Source organism: Erythranthe guttata, chromosome 7 (assembly GCF_056151865.1).
Source record: "Erythranthe guttata isolate IM_541 chromosome 7, IM_541, whole genome shotgun sequence".
Classification (NCBI taxonomy): Eukaryota; Viridiplantae; Streptophyta; class Magnoliopsida; order Lamiales; family Phrymaceae; genus Erythranthe; species Erythranthe guttata.
The window spans coordinates 11,892,688-11,920,101 of record NC_142539.1 but is presented as its reverse complement, the minus strand read 5'-3'; the positions used below and the strand labels follow the sequence as shown (position 1 = coordinate 11,920,101).

Sequence of the window (27,414 nt, the reverse complement as noted above, 5' to 3'; positions counted from 1 at the left end):
TTTATAAACTCATTCTATATAATTATATGATTTTTAATTATTTTTTTTAATATTTGGTCTTGGGCCCGTTGGGCCCGTCAAAATACAGAAAAATGGGCTAAAGGGCCGGGCTGAGCTCATGATTTCCCTCCATGGGCCGGGCGGGCCGGCCCGTGAAAATAGTAGGCCGGGTGGGGTGAGCCCGTGGGCTAGACGGGCCGGTGTTCATGGGCCGCGGGCGGGCCGGGTGGGCCATTTGTTCACCACTAGCCAAGACAGTAACATTAATTAAAATATTTTTTTTCTAACAAAAAACAAAATTTAAAAAAAAAAAAAAAAAAAAGAAAAAAAAAAGTCAACGCCGGAGACCGGCCGGAAAAAAAATTCTGATAAAAAAAAGTTAAAAAAAAAAGAGTCAATGCTGGAGAATCGCCTAGTCTATGCCGGAATCTGACCGGAGAAAAAATTAGAAAAAAATTATTTTATGATAAAAGAGATATTTTTCAAAAAATTATTAAAATGGGAGTTAATGTGATATATTTGTTTACATCCGGGGTCAATGTGTAATATTAAGAAAGTTAGATTAGAATTGAAGGAATTGATAAAAAATATATTATGGAGGGTATTTTAGACTAAAGACATGGAGATGAGTTTATTTGAAAGACTATTTTTTTGTGGATCAATGTGCATTTAAATCCCTTGTTATGTCCATTTTTGCCATTTGCCCTTATTTTTTATGGATTATTTCACAAAACACCCTCGTCACGTAAGTCCAATTACAATGAGCCCAAATTTATTTCTTATTTGTAAGATAAATTCAAAACATCTTTTATTAATAAAAATTAATTAATTATCACAATTATACCCTTACCTTATTATACCGTATCTTAAGGTTGAATATAAATATACGTAATATCCGTTCCCTTAATATCACGTTCTCAATCTCACCAACAAATCTAGCCCTTAGACATAATAACGTGTATCTCTTTTTTTTTTTCTTTTCTATTCACCGTTGCACCTCTCCTTCCGTTCACCTCTTCTTCTCTCCCCACCGGCGCTGCCCCAACCCCCACCCGGCGACGCCCCAGCCGCCACCCCAGCCCTACCCGATGCCGCACCAGCCCCCGCCCGACGCCGCCCCTGTCCTTGCCCGGCGCCGGCTCAGCCCCCACCTGACGCCGCCCCAACCTCCACCCGACGCCGCCTCAGCCCCCACCCCTATTTCCTCTCTGGATCTTCTGGGTCTGATCCCTAACCTGGCCCAATTCTTGCCCACAAGAATTGATATCAAAGGTACGTTTTGTTTCATTTCATATTTATTTTTGTTGTTCTTAAACATTGTCCCAACGAAGGTTACATGAAATTCTCTCATATGGTCTGAAATTTTCTTTTCTCCTATTTTCCGTTAAATTTATTTTAAATTCTCCAAATTGAAAGATGGAATTGATGATGCCAGCCGTTTGGGGTTTAGAGAGGTGGTGTTGTACATAACATGGATACGTGCATTAGTTTGGTATTCTGTTGGATTATTGTAATCATTTAGTTTCTTCTTTTTTTTTTAATTTTTTTTAACGGCTGATTTTTGTTCTTTTAATTTTGGTAATGTTTTTATTCTTGATGATTTTTTTTTAACGAAATTGCTGATGGGAGGAAGAAGATGATGATTGTTTTCAAATAGTGGTTTATGTTTCAAATAACGAGAAGAAGATGATTACACAAACTATGCTCTAGGGTTCATTGGGGAGAAGATGGTGTCCTTTATAGTGGTTTTATAACTTCTTTTTCGCAAAATTTTTGATGTTAATTTTCTTATTATAATTCATAGTGATTTTCGATGTTTATATAGTTGAGCATATAAAGTGGTTTTCATGTTTATATAGTTGTTTTATACAAAGTGGTTTTCATGTTTATATATTTGTTTATACGAAGTGGTTTTCATAATGTCAGGCTTTGCCTTTGATAAATTTATAGTGGTTTTTCAATACTTTTTATACAAATTTTTATATAACTGTATATACAGAGTGGTTTTTATGTTGACATAGTTGTTATATAGAGTGGTTTTCAAGTTTACATAGTTGTTATACAGAGTGGTTTTCATGTTATATAGTTGTTATACAGAGTGGTTTTCATGTTTATATAGTTGTTTATACAGAGTGGTTTTCATGTTTATATAGAGTGGTTTTTATTTAAAAAAACTGGAAAGAAAACAAAAAAAAAAACCATTTAAAAAAAATTGAAATTAAGAAAAAAGAAAAACCATGAAAAAACGAAAATAAAAATAAAACCATTTTTTTGAATTAAAATAAAAAACATGAAAAATATAAATAAGAAAAAAAATAATTTAAAAAAAAACCGAAAATAAGAAAAAAAAAATACTAATTACAAAATTTTCTTTTAAATCGAAATAAAGAAAAGGGTTAAATACAAAAACACCCTTGTACTATGGAGTTTGTATCAAATACCCCCCTATACTACACATAAATACAAAACCCCCCCTCACATTACATGTTTTTCAAAATATGACGGAAATACCCCTGCTTAGCCTATAATTTAAATGGTTTGTTTGAGTCATTTTCCACTATATTTTTTAATATTTTCGGTCATTTTTACTTGAGAAATTTTGATATTTATATTTTTTTCTCCAAAACATTAAATTACTTAGTTTTTTTTTCTCAATAAAACCTTTTATTCTTTCCGGTAGTTCAAATTCTCAACAATCATAGAATTGTAAAGATGTTTGTAATCTTATGATGTTTGAACTACCGGAAGACATTTAAGAAAAAAAAATGAATAAACTCAAAATGAAAAAAATAAAAGGTTTTTATCAGAAAATTAAAAAAATATAAGCAATTAGATGTTTTGGAGAAAAAAATATAAATACCAAAATTTTCCACGTAAAATTGACTGAAAATGGCTCAAACAAACCCATATATATATATATATATATATATATATATATATATATATATATATATATATATATATATATATATATATATATAATAATAATAATAATAATAATAATAATAATAATAATAATAATAATAATAATAATAATAATAAATGCTTGAGTAGGGGTATTTTCGTCATATTTTGAAAAAAAATGTAATGTGAGGGGGTTTTTTGTATTTATGTGTAGTACATGGGGGTATTTGATACAAACTCCATAGTACAGGGGTGTTTTTGTATTTAACCCTAAAGAAAACTATTAAACAAAATAAAAAAGAAAAGGAAAAAAAACTGAATTGGCGTGATGAGGGGAATAATTTTTGGAGAAGATTTGAGTGTAGATTATGGGTATAATTTTTTTTAAATTAAATAATTATACTAGCTATTAATTAGTGCATATATGGTTTTTCAGGCCCATTGGATTTATCTCAAATATCATTTATAAATAAAGAATTTATCAAAAATTAAAATCCCAATGAATGGTGTTTGACATATAACCCCTATTTTTTAAGGGGTCATTACAAATAAGCCCATCAATGGCTACTTATTCATAAAAAGATACAGACAAAAAACTCATTTACCAATAAGTCCACACATGGTCCAGATTTTTGCAAAAGACTAAAATAGCCCCTCATAGTTTAATATGTTCTAATTTCATCCTTAATTTAATTTAACCTCAATTTGAACCCAAATTTCACAAATTATTCAATTTTGACCCAAATTTTCTTTTTTTTAAATTCAAAATTTTTTTTGCCGCCGGACTCCGGCGTTGACCGGAGTTGACTTTTCCAAACTTTTTTCTTTCTCTTCCGGATTTTTTCTATATATAAATATTATTACATGCATTACTCGAGCTTTATTTGTTTAATCCATCATTCCTTCCGGCAAATTAGGATATGGACATGTGAAAATTCAACTCTGTATATGTCAACGACGTCCAGCCACGCACCATTTAAAATAGTAACACGAGGCATTGTGTAAGAACATATATATAGTTGATAGTTTTTTTTTTCTTTTTTTTTTTTTGAATTTTATATATAGTTGATAGTTGAAAATACACTTACGAAGTATACATATTTTTCAGTTATATCCTATTAACTGTTCAACACTCTTTCTGCTTTAATTAGTATTTATTTTCCTAAAATCCACACATATTTATTGAGATTCTTAAGACTTGTATCAACGTGAAAAATGACACATATTTAGGTGCGGCGAGAGTATTACTTATTGAGTTTAGGGTTTGCGTTTTGCTAAAGTCAAACCTAACCTTAACTTTTGAGTAATACTAGTATCTCATCCATGCGTTGCACTGGGTTTATCTTAAAGATTGAAATCCCTTACGACAAGATACTAAACAGCAACAAAAAATTAATGATAAAAAAATAAATATAATTTAAGATTTTGGGAAATGTAATCGGGTAAAGTTAACTTAGCAATCGTCTAAGAGAAACTATCGACAACGTTGAGACATCTTCCACACCAAAATACTACAACTAACTCCATTGATGGGAACGAATCGTGATTCCAACTTATACATCCAACTGTTTCTCGATATAGTAGACCACGACATTACATTCAAATCAACCATTACCGAGTAATTTGTGATTTGTTTCTAATGTAGTTCTTCAAGACTAATTTGTGATTTGTTTGAGTAGATGTTAATTGAGGCTTTTTTTTCACATAATAGGTGGTAATCCTTATATATATATATATATATATATATATATATATATATATATATATATATATATATATATATATATATAATTGGGTATACATGATTGTACACATTATATTATCAAAAATATATTTCTTTAAGTTGAAAATGTAAAAAATGGTAATATACAGAAAGACATGACAACAGTTTACTATAGTTACACACAGTCATATTTGGTTGTAGTCATATTCTGCCGTTGTAGTCATAATCGACATAGTAACTCACATGTTACACTTCTCCTATTGTAGTATAACTGCATGCATGACTGTACATATGAATTGAAATTCATACGAAAAAAGAAAAGGAATAAACTGCAAAAACCGTCGTTTTTGTAGTGTCGAAACTGCTAAAAAAGAGTTCTTGTATTATAAAAATTAGCGAAAAGATGTGCTAGATGCATGTTACACATAGCAATGTAGCAAGTGATCGAAACCATTACACATTGTCGAATCAATTTCAACAATAAAAACATATCGACCAAATGAAATTTATTTAATTCAAAATTCGAAGAAAAAAAAAACATACACAATCTCATTCGGTTCGCGACATCATATTGTATATAACTTGATGCCGTGGTCTTGTTCGAAGAGAGGCACGTCGTTGCGATTCAACTGCACCCACGCATCAATTCCGTCACCCTCTTTGTTATCCGTTAGTATTACGATGTTTTCAAGAGTCATTGTCCCGATTCCTGCGCCAACAGGCTTCCCCCACCCGAAATCGGCTTCGTAGAATCCAAACTTACTCCAATCGCTAAACATGATTGAATAACTAACCTCCCCACTCATTAGTTTCCCGTACATATCTTCCACGGGGCCCATCATTACACCGCGCCAACGACCCGGAGAAAGCATTTCGGCACAATCAGCTATGGTTTTATCGAGAGCATCACCGAGAATATCAACCAGTTGTTGTTCGATCCCAATTACGACGTTACTATTATTGTTATTATTATTATTTGTTGTTTCGGCCGGAGAAATAAAGCACGGCGTGGGTGATAATAATATCAAATTCCCACAAGAGTGCTTTTGGAGAGGCGGGATTGTTCTCGCACGCATGTTCACCGCTTGCGCCATGAGGCAAGATCTTGATTCTCCTCCGTGCTTCGCCCGGTCAACGCCGATCAACGCCTTGGCTACGACCGCGCACACCAGGCGCACTCTGGAGATTCTCGTGCTTTGTTTTGTCCCTTGTGATAGTTTCGATCTAAGGCTCGCTATCGCATCCTTGTCGAACGAAAATCTCTTGACAACAATATTAGGATCATATGTTGTCCTAACGGGCGACGAATCCTGGTCCGGATTCGTCCCCGGAAACAACGATGGCGACTCGAAACTCGGGAAAATCCCGATTGAATGATTGTTATCATTGGTGGCATTTGACCACGCGGCAACGAATGTCCCTAGAGAAGATGCATCGAAAATTCTGTGAGAAACGCTGACGCTTATTACAAGCCCGCCGCACGGCTTCAACTCGGTGATTTGGATCGACAGAAGCGGATCTTCCGAAGATTCGTCGACTTGGTAGAATTTGCTCGGAAGGAGATCATTTAGTAGCCCTGCTTCTTTGATTTTCAATAAATCGACCAACTCCACTTCGACGGCTTCTGCTTCTATGAACTCAACACCTTGATCACCGCAATCGACGAGGTAGTCATTCTTGACGTATCTTCCGGCAAGAATGTAGAATTCGGGGAGGATTTTAGCCAATGATTCCTCCAAGCGATGTTTTCGAATATTTGACGACGTTGGATAAAACAGAACGACGCCCACGTTTATCGACGGGACACGCTCGTCTACGAACGACAACTTGTACTTGTTAAGGTTCGGAGGAGTTGGGGTACATGGTTTTATCAACTTCCTGCTAACAACCTTAACTTTCATGCTTGGATATATTGTTAGGGGTGAATTGATGGTTGTATTACATACATTTCTTGTGAGTTATGTCTTTTTATAAAGCTAATTAATTTTGAGCTGGCTTTAGGGAATTTACATGTGAAGGTTCTTGAGCAGCTGATGTCAAATATCCAGCCATGCACTATTAAAAAAATATGGGTAAATTGCGGCCACCCCTGAGGTATGGTCAAATTACGAAAAAACCCCTCTTGTTTTTGGTAATTACAGCCACCCCTCTTTTTAAATATTTTTACATAAAATTTATGTACTTCTGTTATTTACCGAAGCAAATCGTATATTCATTTCAGTAAACGATACGAAATTTCGGCATGCCGAAATTTCGGTTCGGTTTTACCGATTTAACATCCCTAAATTTACCTCTGGAGGGGTTTTTGGTAGGATAATACATAGTTGAGGGGTGGCTGTAATTACCCAAACATGAGAGCGGTTATCGTAATTTGACAATAACTCAGGGGGTGGGTGTAATTTGCCCAAAAAATATCATGAGGGGGGTAAAATACGGTTTTCATCCTTCAACTTAGTATTGGTTTCACATTTGGTCACAAAAATTAAACACTTCTAATCATTTCCGTCAATTTTTCATTATTACAAACATAATCAAGTATGTGTCCATCATTTCTTTAACTGACTAATTAACGATAAATTGACGAAAATGACCAAACATGGTAAATTATTGAAACATGAGGAATCAAATGTATTTTTTGTGAACATGGAGGACAGAATGTGAAATTAGTACAAACTTGAGGGATGAATGATTTTGCCATTCCTATATATAAATATTATTACATGCATTACTCGAGCTTTACTTTTTTAATCCATCATTCCGGCAAATTAGGATATGGACATGTGAAAATTCAACTCTGTATATGTCAACGACGTCCAGCCACGCACCATTTAAAATAGTAACACGAGGCATTGTGTAAGAAAAGATATATAGTTGATAGTTGAAAATATACTTCTGAATCTCATGTATGATGTGAGACGGTGATTAAGCAAGAAATATTAAAAGCCATCCCCAATCAGGACAAGCAAAATGAAAAAAAAAAATCGAGGTTATTTGAGTATTTAACAAAGAGGTTTTTATGCATAAATCCCTATTCAACCATCTTTATTATTCTAGATTCAGGGATTATACTTTTTTTGTCAATAAGCCATTCCTTTAATATATATTATAAATAAAGGCAAAATTAAGGTATATGACAAAATTACCCCCAACCCTTTAAATGCAACTCCTAATTGTAACCTCCATTTAACTTCAATTTCATCAATTTTGACCATAAAATTCCAATTTTAACTTTTTTTTTATATATTTTTTTTTTGTTTTTCTTTCCGCCAGTTTTCGGCTTTAACTTTTTTTTTTTACGTCCGCCGCTGTACGTTGACGGTAATTGTACGGTCATTAACAGTAATTATACTGTCGCTAACAGTAATTGTACTGTCGCTGACTATACATTTATGTAAGTGTATTGTCGTTGAGAATACATTTACTGTCAACCACATCAATATTATTATTTTTTGGGCAAATTACGGCCACCCCCTGAGTTATGGTCAAATTATGAAAACCCCTTCCTGTTTGGGAAATTACAGCCACCCCCTCAACTATGTATTATCTTACGAAAAAAATCCCTCCAGAGGTAGATCTAGGGATGTTAAATTGGTAAAATCGAACCAAAATTTCGGTACGCCAACAATTTATATCGTTTAGCAAACTGAATATATGATTTGGTAGGCAAATAACCGAATTACATAAATTTTATGTAAAAATAATTAAAAGGAGGGGGTGGCTGTAATTACCCAAACAAGAGGGACTTTTTTGTAATTTGGACATACCTTAGGTGGGTGGCTGTTAAGTGTATATTTATACACTTAATTGTATCTTTTAATTGGAGCTTTTGATGTGTTTTTACGATAATTGGTGCTTAATTTGGTTATTATTTGTATTTTAGGTGCAAATTGAAGAATTGGCAACTTTTGGGGTGAAAACTGCAATTTCGGAGAAAGAGTGGGCCAAAAGTAAAAAAGGCAAAATTCTGGAGAATCAAGGACCGCGCGGCCGTGCGGATTTTAGGCATAAATCTCACACGGCCGTCCGGATGGTCGAATTGGCGCAGTGAAGGAATCCTAATTACACAAGGAAACCGGCCCTATTATATTTTTACACCCTATTTAAAGGCCACAAGCACACAATTAGAGATATCTTTTACCTTTTATCTTTAATCTTTAGGTTTTTATTTTTCATCTTTCTACACGCGATCAAGGAGCACAAGAACGAAGACGAAGACTTGACGAATCTTCATCCTAGTTCCCCTCTTTGACTTTTATTTATAGCTTTTATGATTTTTATTACTTTTATTATGTTTTTCGTTATGAGTAGCTAAGTTTTTAATCTAGGATTTTGTTGGAACCCTATGTGGGGATTGTGAACCCGTTTTCTTGAGATTATGCAATTATGATTTTATGATTATTTCTTATACTTGTTATGATTGTTAGTGCATGAACTTGATCAATTTATGTGCTTTATCTGTGATTATTGGGATTGACTTGACAGAGCTATTTTGATAATTAGACGGTAAGTATAAGAGCCTTCGAGTAGTTTTCACCGGATGAGTGTGTCAATTGCATGTGGTGTCGTAGACATACAGATATTACCTTAGGTAGCCACTTACGAGACTTGTTAGTTAATGCTTTATTTATAATTGGTTTGCATAGACATATAGTGAATCGTTTATGAATAATAGACTCATAATACACGCGACAGCGGGTTATGAGTAAATTAGTGTCTCGGGTTAATAATCATGAATCATAAATTTCATAATTGAGGGGTTTTGGGTGAGCAATTCTTGCATAGGAGGAAGATAAAATCCTAGATCCGTTTCATATTGATATTTTCTCGTAATTAATTGTTTTCTTAATTAGTTTAATTTATTTAGTTAATTAATTTGACAACCTTGCGTAGGCTGGATAAAAATCGTAATTGTTACAATTTGGTACTTAGGATTAAATAATTTGCGTATTCCCTGTGGGATCGACATCCGACTCTCACGAGTCCACTTTTACTACTTGTTTGCGATACGTACACTTGCGTGTGGGTATTTAGCACCCAACAAGTTTTTGGCGCCGTTGCCGGGGAATACGACTATATTATCTATTTATTCTAATATCAAATTTAAGCAATTTTTCTTACTTCAGCCGTTTTATTTATTTTATTTTATAATTTTATTTGCTTATTTTATTTTTATTATTTTTGTTTAGGTACTTTTTATGCGAATGGAAGAAGAGAATAATCGTAGGGGAGATGACCAAGGGCGCTTACCGAATGCGGCAGGAGAGATCGCCAACGAGCAAGAGCAACGTCAGCCAATTAATCCACCACCTCATCAACGAGCATTGCATGAGTACACCGTTCCAACACTCAATGGGTTTCAATCAAGCATCCAGCAGCCCCCCATTGAAGCCAGCAATTTCGAAATTCGAGCGGGACTACTTACTATGCTCCAAAACAATGGGTTATTCAGCGGATTAGCTCATGAAGATCCGCATCTCCACTTGGTCAACTTCCTCGAAACGTGTGATTCACATAAGATGAACGGAGTGTCGCCGGAAGCACTGCAACTCCGACTCTTCAAGCACTCTCTCCAAGGAGCCGCAAGAGAATGGCTACAAACTCGTGCACCGCATTCCATCTCGTCTTGGCCCCAGCTAGCACAGCTCTTCATGAATACGTACAACTCCCCAACCAAAACTGAGAGAATCCGGAGAGAAATACAAAACTTCTTACAAGAAGCCGGTGAAGCGTTGTTCGAGACGTGGGAGCGATTCAAACAATTAATTCGGAGATGCCCGAATCACGGTCTTCAAGAGTGGCGGCAACTTCAAATATTTTATGACGGGTTGCAAGATAATTCGAGAACGGTGCTCGATTCAGCAGCTGGCGGTATGTTCATGAGCTTGACCTATGACGAAGCATACGAACTTTTGGAGCGAATCGCTAGGAATAAATACATGCGGGCATCGGACCGGTCAAATAGCGGAGCCATAAAGACGGGAGGAATTTTGGAGTTAGACGGGGTCACCGCAATCACTGTCCAATTAGAGAAGCTATCAAAGCAAGTAGCAGCATTGCAAACTCAGCAAGTCCATGCAGTCCAAATTCCCAACCAGTGCGTAGAAGAAACGGAGTCTCTAAATTATGTACATGACACTAATTGACAACAGAGGAACCCGTACTCCAACGCTTATAATCCGGGATGGAAAGATCACCCCAACTTTGGATGGGGAGGAAATCAGCAAGGACAAAGGCCAGCTCCCGGATTCCAAAATCCACCTCAAGCTTCAGCACAAGAAGTAGACCTCGCTGATATCTTAGCGAAATTCATGACGTCAACCCAAGCATCCATTCGGAACCTTGAGACACAAATGGGTCAACTTGCAACCCAACTAAACGCGAGGCCGTCGGGAGCACTGCCGTCGAATACGGAAGATCCTCGAAAGAGCAACATCGAGCAGTGTAATGCAGTAACTTTGCGAAATGGGAGGCAATTAGAGGAAGGTCCTAAAAAGTCCGTTGCACCACCGCCTATTGTAGAGGAGCCCAAAGAAAAGACCGAGGTCGGGCCAAGCAACACAAAGATCGCAGTAAGTGAATCTACTCCCAAGGTACCTTTCCCTCAACGTTTTCAAAACTCCAAGCTTGATATGCAATTTCAGTTATTTTTGGATTATCTTAAAAAGTTGCATGTTAATATTCCTTTTGTTGAGGCACTTAAGAATATGCCGAATTGGGTTAAGTTTATAAAAGAACTTGTGTCGAAGAAGATGAGGCTTCCGGAGTGTGCAGCAATTATAGACCTCAATGAGCAAAGTAGTGCGATCCTTGCAAATAAAATTCCACCGAAGCTTAGAGATCCGGGGAGTTGTACCATCCCATGCACAATAGGTACTAGGTATTTTGGGCGGGCATTGTGTGATCAAGGGGCGAGCGTAAATTTAATGCCTTTATCAATTTATGAAAAATTGAATTTAGGAGAAATTAAGCCCACTTCCGTGACCTTGCAGCTAGCCGATAGATCTTTTACTCACCCTTTAGGTATAGTGGAGGATGTATTGGTCAAGGTAGATAAGTTTATACTCCCGGCCGATTTTCTAGTACTAGACATAGAGGAAGATGAAAATATTCCCCTTATCTTAGGACGCCCCTTCTTAGCAACCGGTAGGTCAATTATTGATGTAGGAAAGAGAGAGCTAAGAATGAGTGTGGGGGAAGAAACAGTGATCTTCAAGGTGTACTGGGTGGATGAAAAGCCTATTACGGCTAATGGATGTTATCTTCTTGATGAGGTAAGTGATTCTAAACTTTTTCCTGTTAAATTATATGATTTAAATTTTTTTGTGGATACTAATGTGCATGTAGGAGAACATAAGAAAAAGGTTGAGTTGGTTACAACACCTACTCAAAACACCGTGATAAAAGACGATGTTGGCAAGCCTCATGACATCAAGAAGAATAAATTCAAGGGCAGTCCTAAGCGAACCAGTCGGAAGAAGAATCGGATCAACCCATTTATTCAAGACTTTCTCCAAAAGGAAGTTAGGAGATGGGTTCAAAAGCTAAGGAATTGAAGAAGAGGAACAAAGTCTGGCTGAAGACTATAAACTTAGCGCTTCTCGGGAGGCAACCCGAGCTTTCGTTTTTCTTTTCTTTTATTTTATTTTTTTATTTTATTATTTGTGTTTTTATTTATTTAACTTGTTAGTGTTTGCTCTTATTTTATTTCAGCTTTGAAAAAAAAAAAAAAAAAAAAAAAAAAAAGTTTTAGGGGCACTAATAGGAAGTTTTTATTTTGCAGGGACCTAATTGCAATTATTCACACGGCCGTGCAAGAAAAGGGCAGGAATCTCACACGGCCGTGTGAGATTTCGGGGAAGCTACTGCCCAAAATAGTAAAAGGGCACGGCCGTGCGGATTTTACACCTAAATCTCGCACGGCCGTGCGAAATTTGAAGAGGCTACTGCCCAAAATTGGAAAATGGCACGGCCGTGCGGATTTTTCACCTAAATTTCGCACGGCCGTGCGGAAAAAAAAAAAAAAAAAAAAAAAAAAAAAAAAAAAAAAACAATTTCCATAATTCCCAAATCCCCTCTCTCCCCCACTTCGAACCCTCCCTTCTTTTTTTTTCGAAATTTTCCCTTTTCTTTGACAAATTTCACCGAAAATTTATCATATAATACGTAATCAAAGGGGTTTGTTGTTGATTTGCGCAGGGAGATTCAAGAACGGTGCAATTTTCTCGAAAAACCCATTCCACCAAGAACGCCCACAAGGTGTTCGACGATTTTCCCGCACCGATTATTGAGCCAGTACCCGAGCTATTGGAGGATGACGAGGAGGATGATGCTCATGCACATGGTGGAGTTGGTGAGCAACCCGACGGTCCCGCCGTTTAAACAGGTGTTTTCTATCCTTAAACTTTGGGCGAATCACATTGAGGGCAATGTGAATTTTAAGTTTGGGGGTGGTTATATTTGTGTTTTGCTTGTTTGTTAGTTTGCTTGCGTTATTTTTTTTTGTTTTAGTTATCGTTTTATTACTCGAAAAAAAAAAAAAAAAAAAAAAAATTGATGCATCGATGAATTATGATGATGGGAGATGGTCAATGTTTGATGATGAGATTACTTGTTTTATGTGATAAAGAGTAGATATTTGTTTAGCTTTCGATTCAACGGAATGTAGAAGTGAATTATTGCTAGGAATCACGCCTTATGCATTGCTTTGGTTGAATGTTTTGTATTTTAAATTTGGAATTTATTTGTGCTAAATCATGCTTTGTTCGGTTTTAAATCTCACCTTAGGACATTTATGATACGAAGTGTTGGGTAGTAAGTGATTTGGGATATGATTTGGGCCTTCTTTGAACCGTTTGAGCCTTTCAAGCCTACCCTTTTTGTCAAATTATCCTTAGAACCTTGATTTGAGCCTCGGAGAAAAGGTGTTCTTTCTTTTAGCCAATATGTAGAAGGTAGAAAAGTGGAGATTTTTGAATAATTATCCCTTGGTGGTCGGTCGAAAAATTCTTATAAGATCTTTCTTCTTCTTCGATTAAAAAAAAAAAAAAAAAAAAGAAAAAAAAGAAAAAGGATAGATATATATGTATGTGCATCTTCATATATATATATATATATATATATATATATATATATATATATATATATATATATATATATATATATATATATATATATATATATATCTAAATTCTTCGATTCGAAAAAAAAGAAAAAAAAAAAAAAAAAAAAAAAAAAAAGGGAGAAGAAGAAGAATAGATTAGAAGGGAGAAATAAGGACTAGTTGTTGAGTTGTGTTAAAAACTCGATCCAGTGCCTCAAGGCAAAAGTGTTGACGTGTGAATTTTGGAGAATCGAGTTTATTTAAGTCCCTAGAGGTGAATTCATTGTTTCAAACGCCTATCTTTCAAATTTTGGCGTAATCACCTCAATTCAAGACAATTAGCCACACATACCCATATTACCTACCTCGGACCAAAGAGCCTAACAATTGAAAGCCACAAAGTCCCAATGATCCCAATAGCTTATTGTTCAATATTAGTTGAGTAAAATAATTTGGTGAGTATTTGGAGTCAAATATATGCATGTAAGTATAAATTTTCTCTATTTTTAACTTGCAAATATTGGATACTTGAAGCAATTGTATGATTTGTGGTTTTTGGTAATAGTAAGTGACTAAGTGCCGTTGAATGTTAAGTTTGCGAATACTTAGGAATTATCATCATAACTGCAAGTTCTGAAAACATGAAGTTGACCAATCGATCTATGTAATGAGATGTATAGTCGTGTTTTGTGTTCTTACATTGATTTTACTTGAGGACAAGCAAAAGTTCAAGTTTGGGGGTGTGTTAAGTGTATATTTATACACTTAATTGTATCTTTTAATTGGAGCTTTTGATGTGTTTTTACGATAATTGGTGCTTAATTTGGTTATTATTTGTATTTTAGGTGCAAATTGAAGAATTGGCAACTTTTGGGGTGAAAACTGCAATTTCGGAGAAAGAGTGGGCCAAAAGTAAAAAAGGCAAAATTCTGGAGAATCAAGGACCGCGCGGCCGTGCGGATTTTAGGCATAAATCTCACACGGCCGTCCGGATGGTCGAATTGGCGCAGTGAAGGAATCCTAATTACACAAGGAAACCGGCCCTATTATATTTTTACACCCTATTTAAAGGCCACAAGCACACAATTAGAGATATCTTTTACCTTTTATCTTTAATCTTTAGGTTTTTATTTTTTATCTTTCTACACGCGATCAAGGAGCACAAGAACGAAGACGAAGACTTGACGAATCTTCATCCTAGTTCCCCTCTTTGACTTTTATTTATAGCTTTTATGATTTTTATTACTTTTATTATGTTTTTCGTTATGAGTAGCTAAGTTTTTAATCTAGGATTTTGTTGGAACCCTATGTGGGGATTGTGAACCCGTTTTCTTGAGATTATGCAATTATGATTTTATGATTATTTCTTATACTTGTTATGATTGTTAGTGCATGAACTTGATCAATTTATGTGCTTTATCTGTGATTATTGGGATTGACTTGACAGAGCTATTTTGATAATTAGACGGTAAGTATAAGAGCCTTCGAGTAGTTTTCACCGGATGAGTGTGTCAATTGCATGTGGTGTCGTAGACATACAGATATCACCTTAGGTAGCCACTTACGAGACTTGTTAGTTAATGCTTTATTTATAATTGGTTTGCATAGACATATAGTGAATCGTTTATGAATAATAGACTCATAATACACGCGACAGCGGGTTATGAGTAAATTAGTGTCTCGGGTTAATAATCATGAATCATAAATTTCATAATTTAGGGGTTTTGGGTGAGCAATTCTTGCATAGGAGGAAGATAAAATCCTAGATCCGTTTCATATTGATATTTTCTCGTAATTAATTGTTTTCTTAATTAGTTTAATTTATTTAGTTAATTAATTTGACAACCTTGCGTAGGCTGGATAAAAATCGTAATTGTTACAATTTGGTACTTAGGATTAAATAATTTGCGTATTCCCTGTGGGATCGACATCCGACTCTCACGAGTCCACTTTTACTACTTGTTTGCGATACGTACACTTGCGTGTGGGTATTTAGCACCCAACAGTGGCCGTAATTTGCCCTTATTTATTTATTTTTATTTGGTTTGATTTGATGAAGAAAGTTCAAGGCACGCGGAGTGGAGCTGCTAGAGAGAGACACGGAGTTCGAGTTGTGTAAAAGAACGGCATATTACATAAAGAGGGAGTCTTTAGTGTTTTTAACAAGTCCTATTAATGTACACTGTAAATCTGAACTAGTGAAATCATGTTTGCAGGTCCACGTGGATGTAGGGCACATTTGTGTCTGAACCACATTAATTCCTTGTGTTCATTTATTTGCTTTAAGTAGTTTATAACTGTGTTAACACAAGAATTATAGTTGTAACTGAACACTGTTTCCACAACCTAACTGTTACAACTTAGGTTAATTGATTTCTATAGGCATATAAATTAACAATTGGCATTAAGAGCCTCTCACTAGATAAACATAGTGTGTGATTTTGGAAATTTGATTTATTTGCCATTTATCTTCCGTAGGAACTATGAATGCTCATATGGAAGGCGGTTCCACGTCTCGTCCACCACTGCTTACTGGAACAAATTACTCTTATTGGAAGACCAAGATGAAGATGTTCATCAAGTCAATGGATGAAGATGCATGGCGCACAATTCTGACTGGCTGGAAACGACCTGTTGCCATAGATGAAAATGGAATTCAAACTGAGAAACATGAAAAAGACAGGAGCAAAACTGAACATATTGCCGCAAATATGAATTCCAAAGCACTGAATTCCATATTCAATGGAATTGATATCAATCAATTCAAAATCATCTCAGCATGTGAGTGTGCCAAAGAAGCATGGGAAAAATTACAAACAGCTTATGAGGGGACAACCTCTGTTCGATTATCAAAACTTCGGATGCTCGCTACTCGCTTTGAGGATCTTCGAATGGAAGAGAATGAAACCGTAAGCGATTTTAATTCGAAACTATGCGATATCTCGAATGAAGCTCATGGGCTTGGTGAAACCTATCCTGAAGTCAAGCTTGTTCGTAAAGTGTTGAGATCAATGCCAGACCGAGTCGCATACAAGGTCACAACTATTGAGGAAGCAAGTGATGTGGACTCATTGCGACTTGAAGATCTGATGGGAAATTTGCAGACATTTGAGAACAAGTTGAACATCAGCAAAATAGATAAAGAAAGAAAAATTGCTCTACAAACAGTCGCTGTGACAACTTCATCAGTGCCCCTAGTTCCCATGACAGCACTCGAAGTCAAGCTAACAAAATCCATGTCTCTAATAGCTAAAAACTTAGGAAAACTCGTGAATATGAATGGACATCCTACAAGTTTTGAAAGAAAACCAAAGAAAACCCAGAAGTCCTACAAATAAGCAAGAAGTGAGGAAGGGGATTCGATGTAGAGAATGTCGCGGCTATGGTCATATTCAAGCTGAATGTGCAAACACTCTAAAGAAGCAAGGAAAATCACTTGCCACAACCTGGAGTGACAATAACTCTGAATCTGATGATGACAGTGAAGCAAGTAATGCTGAAACAAGTATCCACTTCTGTGGTACATGCAGGGTTACTTGTAATACCTCTACTGATATCGCGATGAATTAATCTAATTAAAGAAGATTGCTCAGCAAAAGTCTGAGACATTCACGTAATATTCAACTTAAAACTTTTTGATAAATGTCTTCTTGGGAAATGGGGGAGTTGTGTAATTAGTAAAAAATATAGTAACTATTTTATTTGTAAAACCACCCCAAAAGAAATCAGTTATTCTGTTTAAATTTTGAAAATACTAAAAGCCCTTTTTCATATATAATACTCAATTTCTTCAAAGTTTGAAAGAAATCCCAAGCTCTGGTAACTAAACGAATTTAGTAACTTAAACGAAATAAAACCAGAAATTTAAACATATAAATATATATATAGATCGAAAAGACATAGTTATATCTTACATAAGGGAAAATGGTCTTTCCGACTTACGACAAGCACTTTACCATTAGAGTTATAGCACATCGGACCCTACTATATACATAACAAAAGAGGGGGCCCGATTTATACGTAGTCTAGTCTAATCATCATCATCCTCCGAAGGGAGAATCATGTAGAAAATAGCAAGAACGGTGTCCAAAATCCTAGTAAGAAGTAAACATAGGTAAAACCACATAACCAACATCAAAACAATCGAAAGTTCTTCCATATGAGTAATCTGGCCGGAGTCTCTTGTCAACACTGAATCAACCCGATTCGTCGAACTACCTTAATTATCTGCAAAATAAACAGATCTGTGTGAGCCTTTATAGACTCAGCAAGAATTTCGAATATTAACGAACTATAATTAAGAATCGAACGGCATAACATATATAGATATAAGTTGCTTGTATAATCGGGTCAGCACAATAAAATCGTATAAATATTACAACTTTTGTAGTTATAACGATTCTATAGTTTTTATAATCTGCATGTTAGTTTCTTTCCTTCTTTAATCCCCATGACTCCTTAATCTGCAAGAATATTCATATAACAAACATAGATGACATATATGGAAATATAATTTGGATCCATTGGGAATTCAATCAGAACATCAATAATAAACGTCAATTTCTGAACCCGATCGACGTGGAATCAAACCACACATTTTTATTCTATAGTTAGAGCACCGGTCCCCCATGCTCGTGTTTATTCAATATCTACTCTGAGTGATTTCCCAATATTTTTGAGTTTTCGAAAAATGATGCAAATGGTTAGACAAACGATCATCAGTCTTATTATTACCTTAATTACCGCAATTAACGATTAAAATATACTTCATATACACCATATAATCAACATTGCACTTACACATAATTAAACAAGTACTGTATCATACTGCATGTATGCATCTATATAACAACACATAAATTTTAGACTTGGATCTTTAAGCTTCCTGACATGCACTTATCAAATACTTCCATGCACGGCTAATAAACTTCTATATGATATTTAACAAGTTTAAATTTCCAGATTTTGAATTTAATTAGGATAAAAAGATTGATTTCAACTATGCCTAAATTTTGAGAAATCTTTGAGGATTAATACCTGTAGAAATTATATAGAAGGAAAATTATCAGATTTCTAAAATCTTTGGCTTAATAAGCAAAGTTATATTTTTCTTTCAAACATATATTTATATATATATAAAGATATTCACTAGGAATGCAAGCAAGAGTTCGAATCTTGCCTGGACTGAGATTTAGAAGAATAGAATGACTAGGAATCGGAGAAAGGACGCATGCAATACAAGATCTTCAATTCTTCTTAAACGATACTATGATTTAACGAGGAATGCCTGGCCGATTGAGATAACCCGAGAGAGCGTGATACGAACACGGGGTGATGAGAGGTTTCTCAGGGTAATTGGGGCTGGATTGTTGCTAATATTTTGGGAGAGGTTTTGATATCTCGATTGAGAATAAAAGGGTTGGTATTTATGCATATGCAGAAGAGGAAGAAGTTGAGGATTGGATTTCCTGGAAATTTCAATTGCCGTGAAGGAGGAGAGACCCTTGGTCTTCTTTCTTAACCAGGGAGAGTAAGTCTCGATTTTTGTGAAAGAATGAGATAAAGAATTTCATGGAAAATTAATAGTGTGTATCAGAAGGTACAAATTTATGTAGGATGGGGTACAACATCAAGAAGCATGCCATTTAAAATTAAAATAAGGCAATATAATCCAATAGGAAATACAATGTATTTTCCCTAATTACGCACTATACCCCTAATTGAAATTCCCTAGGTGAGAGCTATCATGGTAAGTTTCTATACCTTGGCTGGCAGAATTCAAATATCTAAATAATTTCCTAAGAACTTCTTATCCCTATAATGTGGTCAATTAAATAATTAAGTAAAATACTTATATTACCTGGTAAAGAAGTATACGTGGTGGTATACATATAGTATTAAGTTATTAAGTATATACATACCTATATATATACACATATAAAATACTTATTAAATGCAATTAAGTCTAATTACTTGTTAATTAGTTACTTCATGTAAATTGGAATAAGTCATGCATGCAATGAATGATGAATTAAATAAAATGATACGAATATAATTATATGCAAGGGTGACGAGGAAGTGGGGTGTTACATACTAGTGTGACACAAGATGATGTCACATGCACTGAGCCACCACACCTCAGGTATGCTACACGTAATCTCGAGAATCATAGAAATTTAAACACAATTTGTTTCCCCACAGGAGAAGAAGATTCAGAGGATGATAAAGAATGCTCCATTGAGATGATTCAACAGCAACTGAATGATCTTCTAAAGCAATGTCATGAGGTTGGTGATGAAAACAAGCGTTTGAATGAGAAAGTAAAGGAACTGGAAGAGGAGAATGAAGCAGTTAAAGTCAACCTGAAGGCCAAAATCGATGAGCTTGAATTGGAAAATGAGGCACTGGAGGTAAAACAGGATTTTCCTTTGTAAGATATTGACAATCTAAAAGAATTGCTGAGAAATTTGCGAAACAACGATTGCAATAAGACAAGGCAAATCAAGAAAAATCCTCCTCCAATGAAAAATGTTGAACCCTGCCTCATCCTGAAGTGTGACAACTCCCCAATCGCAACAACGTTAGAGGTGTCAGTCAGTAAGTTAAATCGCACTACGATTCTTCCTTCAAACAGGTTAGATGAAATTTTAAATGCTCATCCCTCAAATCCTGATAAACTTGGTCTTGGCTATATTGGGAGTAAGTTCGATGGTAAACCTAATCCAAATAAAAAAATTAATTTTGTGAATAATACTGTCAAACCTACTCCACAACATGTTGCCTCACAGTCTTAGACAAAAAAGTTTGTGCCAACTTGTCATTTCTGTCACAAAGTAGGACATGTTAGGCCAAAATGCTTTAAAAGATGGAAATTGATAAATAAGAGTGTGTTTGGATTGGAGGATTTCAAACGAATGGATTTGAAATACCTTGGATTTGAAATACCTTAACAATTTAAAATCACCTATTTGGATACATGAAGATTTATACGAAGGATTTCAAATCAAATTCACAGTTTGGCTAAAAGCTAGTGAATTTAAATTCTTTAATTAGCTTTACAAATATTTTCATATCATACAATTGCAATTATTGAACTTTTGAAAAATGTCAGCTAAGTTTCATTAAATAAAAACACTATATAAAATAAAAATAATATATATATATATATATATATATACATATATATATAATATATATATATATACATATATATATATATATATTAAGCTTCAAAGTCAGTTGCACCGCCGAGCTCCGCCGCCGAGCACCACCGTCAAGCACCACCGTCGAGCACCACCGTCGAGCACCACCGTCGAGCCCCGCCGCCGAGCACCACCGTCGAGCCCCGCCACCGAGCACCGCCGTCGAGCACTGCCGTTGAGTGCCGCCGTTGAAGAGAAATATTCCCTGCTAATTTCCTAGCTAGAAGATCGATGGTTGAAGATAGCCCTAATTTTGAAGGATGCAGAGAGAAGTCTCTACAACTCGATGGGTGGATTTCAAATGACTAGGTTTGTGGGAGGATTTGAAATCCATTAAAAATTGGGCTCAAATCCATCGGTTTTTAGGGGTATTTCAAATCCACTGATTTAAGTTGCGGCCCAAACAACGTAATGGATTTGGGTAGTGGATTTAAAATCCGTCCTAGCCCAAATCCGTCCTTCCAAACGGGCTCTAAGAGTTTAGCATATCAATCATCCAATTCCGCTGTATGGGATCACAATTCCCAAAGAAGATACTCTGATAATAAATGGATGAATAAGTATAATGCAAACTGCTTTCCTGCTATTCTTTCTTTAAAAGCATGTACTACGAACTCTTGGTATTTTGATAGTGGTTGCTCCAAGCCTATGACAGGTGTACCTAATTACTTAAAGAACCTGCATAATGTGTCTGGTGGACAAGTTACTCTTGGTTATTGAAACAAGGCCTTTGTGAAAGGAGAAGGTAACTTGGATGTTGGAGGATTACCTAACCTTGACAACGTTCTGTATGTAGAGGGTTTGAAATCAAACCTACTCAGCGTAAGTCAGCTATGTGATCTATACGACTCAGTGTTGTTCACCTAGCGTAAGTGTGAAGTGTTTGATCGAAACCACAGGTGTGTTCTATCTGGTTATAGATCCTCTGATAATTGTTATAAAATTGATCAAACTGACCAAGTTGAACAGTGTCCCCTCGCCACCTCTGATATCACAGATATGTGTTGTCATCGACTGGGGAATTTGAATTTTCAGGATCTAACACGAAATATCAATGCAGGTTGTGTGAAAGGTATTCCCCAACTAAACTCCAATACACCAGATTTATGTGGCGAATTTCTAATGGGGAAACAAACTAAGAGTATTGGAAGAGAAATACCAGAAGACAAAATCACAGAAGTATCAGTGCTGACATCTTATGTCACAACTGAAGATGTTACCACTGGTAAAGAAGGTATGAAAACTTGCAATAAGCCCAAGGTTGACTACCAGGAAATGGTCAGGTATGTCTATCTCACTTCCACTGTTGAACCAAAAAACATCAAAGAAGCAATTCTTGATGAATTTTGGGTGTTAGCCAAGCTTGAGGAACTTGAGCAGTTTTCTCGAAATGACATGTGGGAACTGGTTCTGAGCAATGACAAGGTAAAGCAACTAGATGATGAGATATTTATCTCACAGAGCAAATATGCCAAGAACGTGGTAAGTAAATTTGGGTTGAAAAAGGCAAAGCCTTTAACAACACCAATTACCTCAATTGAGAAATTGGGACGAGATTGTGACGGCACATACGTTGATTCCACACTATACAGGAGCTTGATAGGAAATTTGTTTTATCTTTCTGCTAGTAGATATGATATTTGTTTCAGCGTAGGTATTTGTGCTAGGTACCAAGCAAGCCCTAAAGAGAGTCATTTGAGTGCTGTAAAGCGCATTATCCGATATGTTAGTAGAACACCCGAATTGAGAAAATGGTATTCAAAAGATACTAACAATTGTCTTGCAGGGAACAAGTGATGCTGACTGGACAGGAGATGTGGATGACAGAAGAAGCATCATAGGAGGTTGTGTCTACATGGGTAACAATTTGGTATCTTGGTACAGTAAGAAACAAAATTCCATTTCCTTATCTAATGCTGCGTGTGAGTACACAGCTGCAGGTAGTTGTTGCACTCAACTTCTTTGGATGCAACATATGTTAAATGACTATGGCTTTCATGAAAAACTCTTGCATATCTTCTGTGATAATGAAAGTGCTATAAATATCTCAAAAAAAAAAAAAAAAAACCCTGTCCAGCATTCTCGAACCAAACACATAGATCTTCGACACCATTTCATCAGGCAATTAGTTGAGCAGAAACGTGTGACTATAGATTATGTGTCCACAGACAATCAACTAGCTGATATTTTCACAAAGCCTCTTGATTTCCTTAGGTTTGATTCCTTGCGTAAAGCGCTTGGAATTTGCCATGTGCAAAACTGAATTTTCTATGATAGTGCAATTAATACTTGTGTCCGGATTGCACTTGATTTTTTTTTCTCGGACATTATAGTGTCACCTGCTCATGTGACATCATTTTTTTTGGGAACAGTAATGATGGGAGTTTTCATTTTGACTAATGGTTGTGTGTTAATTTTTGTGAATTAATTTGTGTTTCCACAGTTAGCCATGATAGAAGTGTGTTGCCCCCTCTATCGGGAGTGATCAATGTTTATGACCTCATTCATCTCAAAGATCATACCTCTATTGGAAGAATTATGCTACCGCATATGCATTCCTGACTTCTATTTAAAAGCTATGTGGATTCTTAAGGAGGTTGCCCTCCTAATGTCTGCTTGAATATCATGTCAAAAAAAAAGAAAAAAGGAGAAACAAAGTAGTCCGAATCCAAAAAAAAAAAAAAAAAAAAAAAAGTTGGGATGATATTCAAGCATATATTAGCGAAATTCTCCTTGAAGTTCACGATCGAATTGCTGTGCTAATCGCATACGCATTTATAACCCTAATAAAATTACCTAATTTATGGTTTCTTGAGTATGGTCGTGGGGTTATAGTTATATCGTGCATCCAAGAGTTTGCTCGGTGGCCTTCTATTGTGATTCACTTTAGAGATTATCAAATTAATTCATGAAAACCAAGCCCTCAACTTTTAATCTTGTGATCTTCTTGATTTTCTTTTCCTTAAAAAGATTTGATTTTTTTTCTTTTAAAAAAAAAATTTCTCTTGGTTTTTTTTTGGGCTTTGTGAATTTTTTGGCTCCTAGTTGTCTCTGGCCACGTGGCTATGGCCATGTCATCTGCCTTCTCTATTTTTTGATGTTTCGTGTGGAGAATATCTTGTTTGTTATTGGTCACGGATTTTGTGGGATCTTCTTCTGATTTGAAAATATCCGGTATTTGAAGAGTCCTCTCTTTTTCTGCCTCTTTTCTCGATCCCTGTGCTTTAAATATCTGCCCCTTCTAGGGTTTCTGAGTTTATTGTGGCCTCTGGCTGACTGTTGACACATGGCTGTCTTGATACGTGATTTGTTCGAATCTCTGGAGAAGCGTTTGGGAATATACTTCTGTTTTATCATGATGTTTGTGGGATCCGTTATCATCCTATCTTTTGGGCTTCTAGGATTTCTCAATATTTCTTATACTCGACCTCTCTCTCCAATATCTCTCTATGTTTTTCAAAAGCTACTCGTCTCTGCTCTTCTCTGTGCTCCACAGATTTACTATGGAAAGAGACAAATCAGTCGAGGGGTCTGAAATGAGGAAGCACAAACAACTGTGCATCATCATCCGACAAGAAGTCTGGAAAAACGTCAAGGTCTGTGACGACAACAGTGGTCTCTGTAGTTCCCATCTCTCTCGTGGCAACAATACCGGAGCCCATACACATGTGCAGTCACCAGCCCCAAGCTCCAAATAAGGTGTTGTCTCTGATCCGCTGGACAATATTCTGGTTGAAAGTGATCCTTCCATGTCTAAGCCAGAAGATGTTGGTGGTGAAGACCACGTCGCAATTGAAGAAGCTACTTTCAGCGCCCATGCGCAGCTTCCCCGGCCTCAAAGGAAGTTTGAGAGCAATTATGGTCTTGAGGATGAGTCATACGCTTCGAGTGGCCACCAATCTCTTTCTGAGCAGACCTATGCTACATTTACTGTCGTACATCCAACTAGATCTGAGTCATCAGAATCTTCACCAGAGTTCTAACTTTCTGTTGATTCTCCATTGTTGGGTCTCGCGGTTACTTGCGAAGGGAAATTTTTCAATGTGGCTCCTGAATTGAATAAAGATTTTTACTGGTGTAAGAATCAAATCACTGATAAGCCCTTTGTGTCAATGACACCATAGCTGTTGTGATCACTGTATGCTGGGTTTCTCTGAAGCGTCACTCATGCTGTTTTTATCAACATTGGGGAGTACATCTTTGCTCAAAATGGAGCTCTTGCTAAATCTCGCAGAAAAAGTTGGAGTGATTTCTACCTTTTCCCTCGTTGATCTAACATTTCTTGTCACCACATTTCTTAGAGGTTGCTCTCAAGGCAAAGAAGAGTTCACTTAATGAATCTGGGCCCATGACATCTGGTTGCTCCTGAAATTGGTTGTATCAATGAGAATTTTACGAAACTTCACGTGAGCTACATCTGTAACTCCTGCCTTGATCAATGACGTTTATAAGTGTCCAAACGGGGTTACTTCCAAACTTCTGTTTCTAAAGATACTCTGGCCTCTGTTCTCACTGCTAAAGTGTTGAAAAAATGGCCTGGTCCGAAATCTGCTTTTCATGTCTCTAAGCTGGCTCAGCTGTATTCGGTCCTGTTCAAGATAGGCATTTCGAACTGGTTTCCCACTAACCACAATGCCACTCTCAATCCCACCCAAGCTGAATTTTTATGGTGCATCATTCATGACCATAAAATAAATATTGGTGATTTGATTTTCAATCAGATTGGTGTGTTAGCCAATTCCCGAACCGAGCGTGAGCATCTGCCGTTTCCTTCTCTGATCTATCAGCTCTTGATCAAAGAAGTCCTGCCCACTCGTGATGCCACTCTATTGGATCCTCCTGGCCGTCCAATCACTATCCATGGTAAGATCCTTTCTAAACATTTTGCTGATCTGCCTCCTGTCGATCCTTCTGTTGTTCAGACGGCCCCTCGCGCGAAAAAGGCTCCCATTGTCTCTGTCTCTGTTCCGCCGCCAGTTGATGTGGTCACCAAAGATGCGCTCACCCGTTTTCAGGAGTCTATCCAGGCTCAGCTTGCTCAGGGATTTGCATCTATTTAGGACTAGCTGCTTAAGACTTTGGCACAGTCTGGTCAGAAAGGGGGCGTAGCAACAACTCCAGATGCACCAGCAAAAACTGCCATACACAAGGGATAAACTTCAATGATGAAGCAGCAGTCCACAACCGCAAGGCAAAGCGTCCAGCAGTTCTCATGATAATGATCAGCTCTCCGACTATGATTACTAAGGGAAGTTTCCTTAGTAAAACCTTTTTGTTGTCCTTTTTGAACTGCTTAAATTTATGTCTTATTTAGGACTGTTATAATTATGATTACTTTCCTGCCTTTTGGATATCACCTTGGTTATCTTTATTTTGTGCCTTAGGCTTGTTTTGGATAACTTTGTGTTGCAGAAATTTTTTTTGTTACAACATCTATGTGTTGCAACGTCTATTGTACTAACAGTATGTGATGGAGGGGGAGTTAATCATTTCTGCAAAGAGAGAAAATCTCATATGCAGGGGGAGTTCTTGTTAAATATGGATTCTGACCAATCTATGCCAAAGGGAGAGATTGTTGGCGCCATATTTCCGGCTATTGAAGATCGAGGAAATCCGCCAAGATTTGGAATTAAAAGATTGGCAAAGATTTGTTTTCCATATTTGTTTTGGAATTTATTAGAGTCCTATTCTTATAATACTTCTATTAGGACTTAGATTTATTTCCATGTATTTTATTCTAGTTAGGTATCTTTTGTACTTATCTAGAATAGAAGTAGAAATCAACTATGATTCTATTACCTAGTTAAATAGATTTCTTTGGGTTCAAGTTAGGTCTTAGGGCTTATTTTCGTGGCTATATAAGCCTCCAAGACATACAAGAATCGTGGGCATTATTTGGGAGAAAAACCACTTCATAGCATCGAAGTTTTGCCAAGGCGTTCTGCGGAGCAGGACTGTGCCATCGTTGCACTGTGCCAACATATACAGATGTGTTGTATAGATCTCAAGGGAGATCAGCCGCGTTTTCTGAAGGGAGTTCAGGCTTGAAGAAAGTTCAAGGCACGCGGAGTGGAGCTGCTAGAGAGAGACACGGAGTTCGAGTTGTGTAAAAGAACGGCATATTACATAAAGAGGGAGTCTTTAGTGTTTTTAACAAGTCCTATTAATGTACACTGTAAATCTGAACTAGTGAAATCGTGTTTGCAGGTCCACGTGGATGTAGGGCACATTTGTGTCTGAACCACATTAATTCCTTGTGTTCATTTATTTGCTTTAAGTAGTTTATAACTGTGTTAACACAAGAATTATAGTTGTAACTGAATACTGTTTCCACAACTTAACTGTTACAACTTAGGTTACTTGATTTCTATAGGCATATAAATTAACAGTAATATTACTGTAATCACAATAATATTACTGTCGTTACAGTAATATTACTGTGGTTGAAAGTAATATTATGTCAACCACATGAATATTAATTGTGT

General features: G+C 36.3%; 1 protein-coding gene and 1 long non-coding RNA gene across 2 annotated transcripts; both read right to left on the bottom strand.

Moving 5' to 3' along the window:
* Positions 1-4,989: 4,989 nt before the first annotated feature.
* LOC105958022 (pelargonidin 3-O-(6-caffeoylglucoside) 5-O-(6-O-malonylglucoside) 4'''-malonyltransferase) lies at positions 4,990-6,644 on the bottom strand. Its single transcript, XM_012982022.2, has one exon. It carries the CDS (start codon positions 6,526-6,528, stop codon positions 5,194-5,196), a length of 1,335 nt encoding a protein of 444 aa, XP_012837476.1. The 5' UTR covers positions 6,529-6,644; the 3' UTR covers positions 4,990-5,193.
* A 10,971-nt stretch (positions 6,645-17,615) lies between these two features.
* On the bottom strand, positions 17,616-19,266 carry LOC148769707 (uncharacterized). Its single transcript, XR_016032249.1, has 2 exons — positions 18,907-19,266; positions 17,616-17,954 (listed from the first exon to the last, which is right to left on the bottom strand). It is a non-coding gene; the product is annotated as an uncharacterized LOC148769707 (long non-coding RNA).
* Between the last annotated feature and the right edge of the window lie 8,148 nt (positions 19,267-27,414).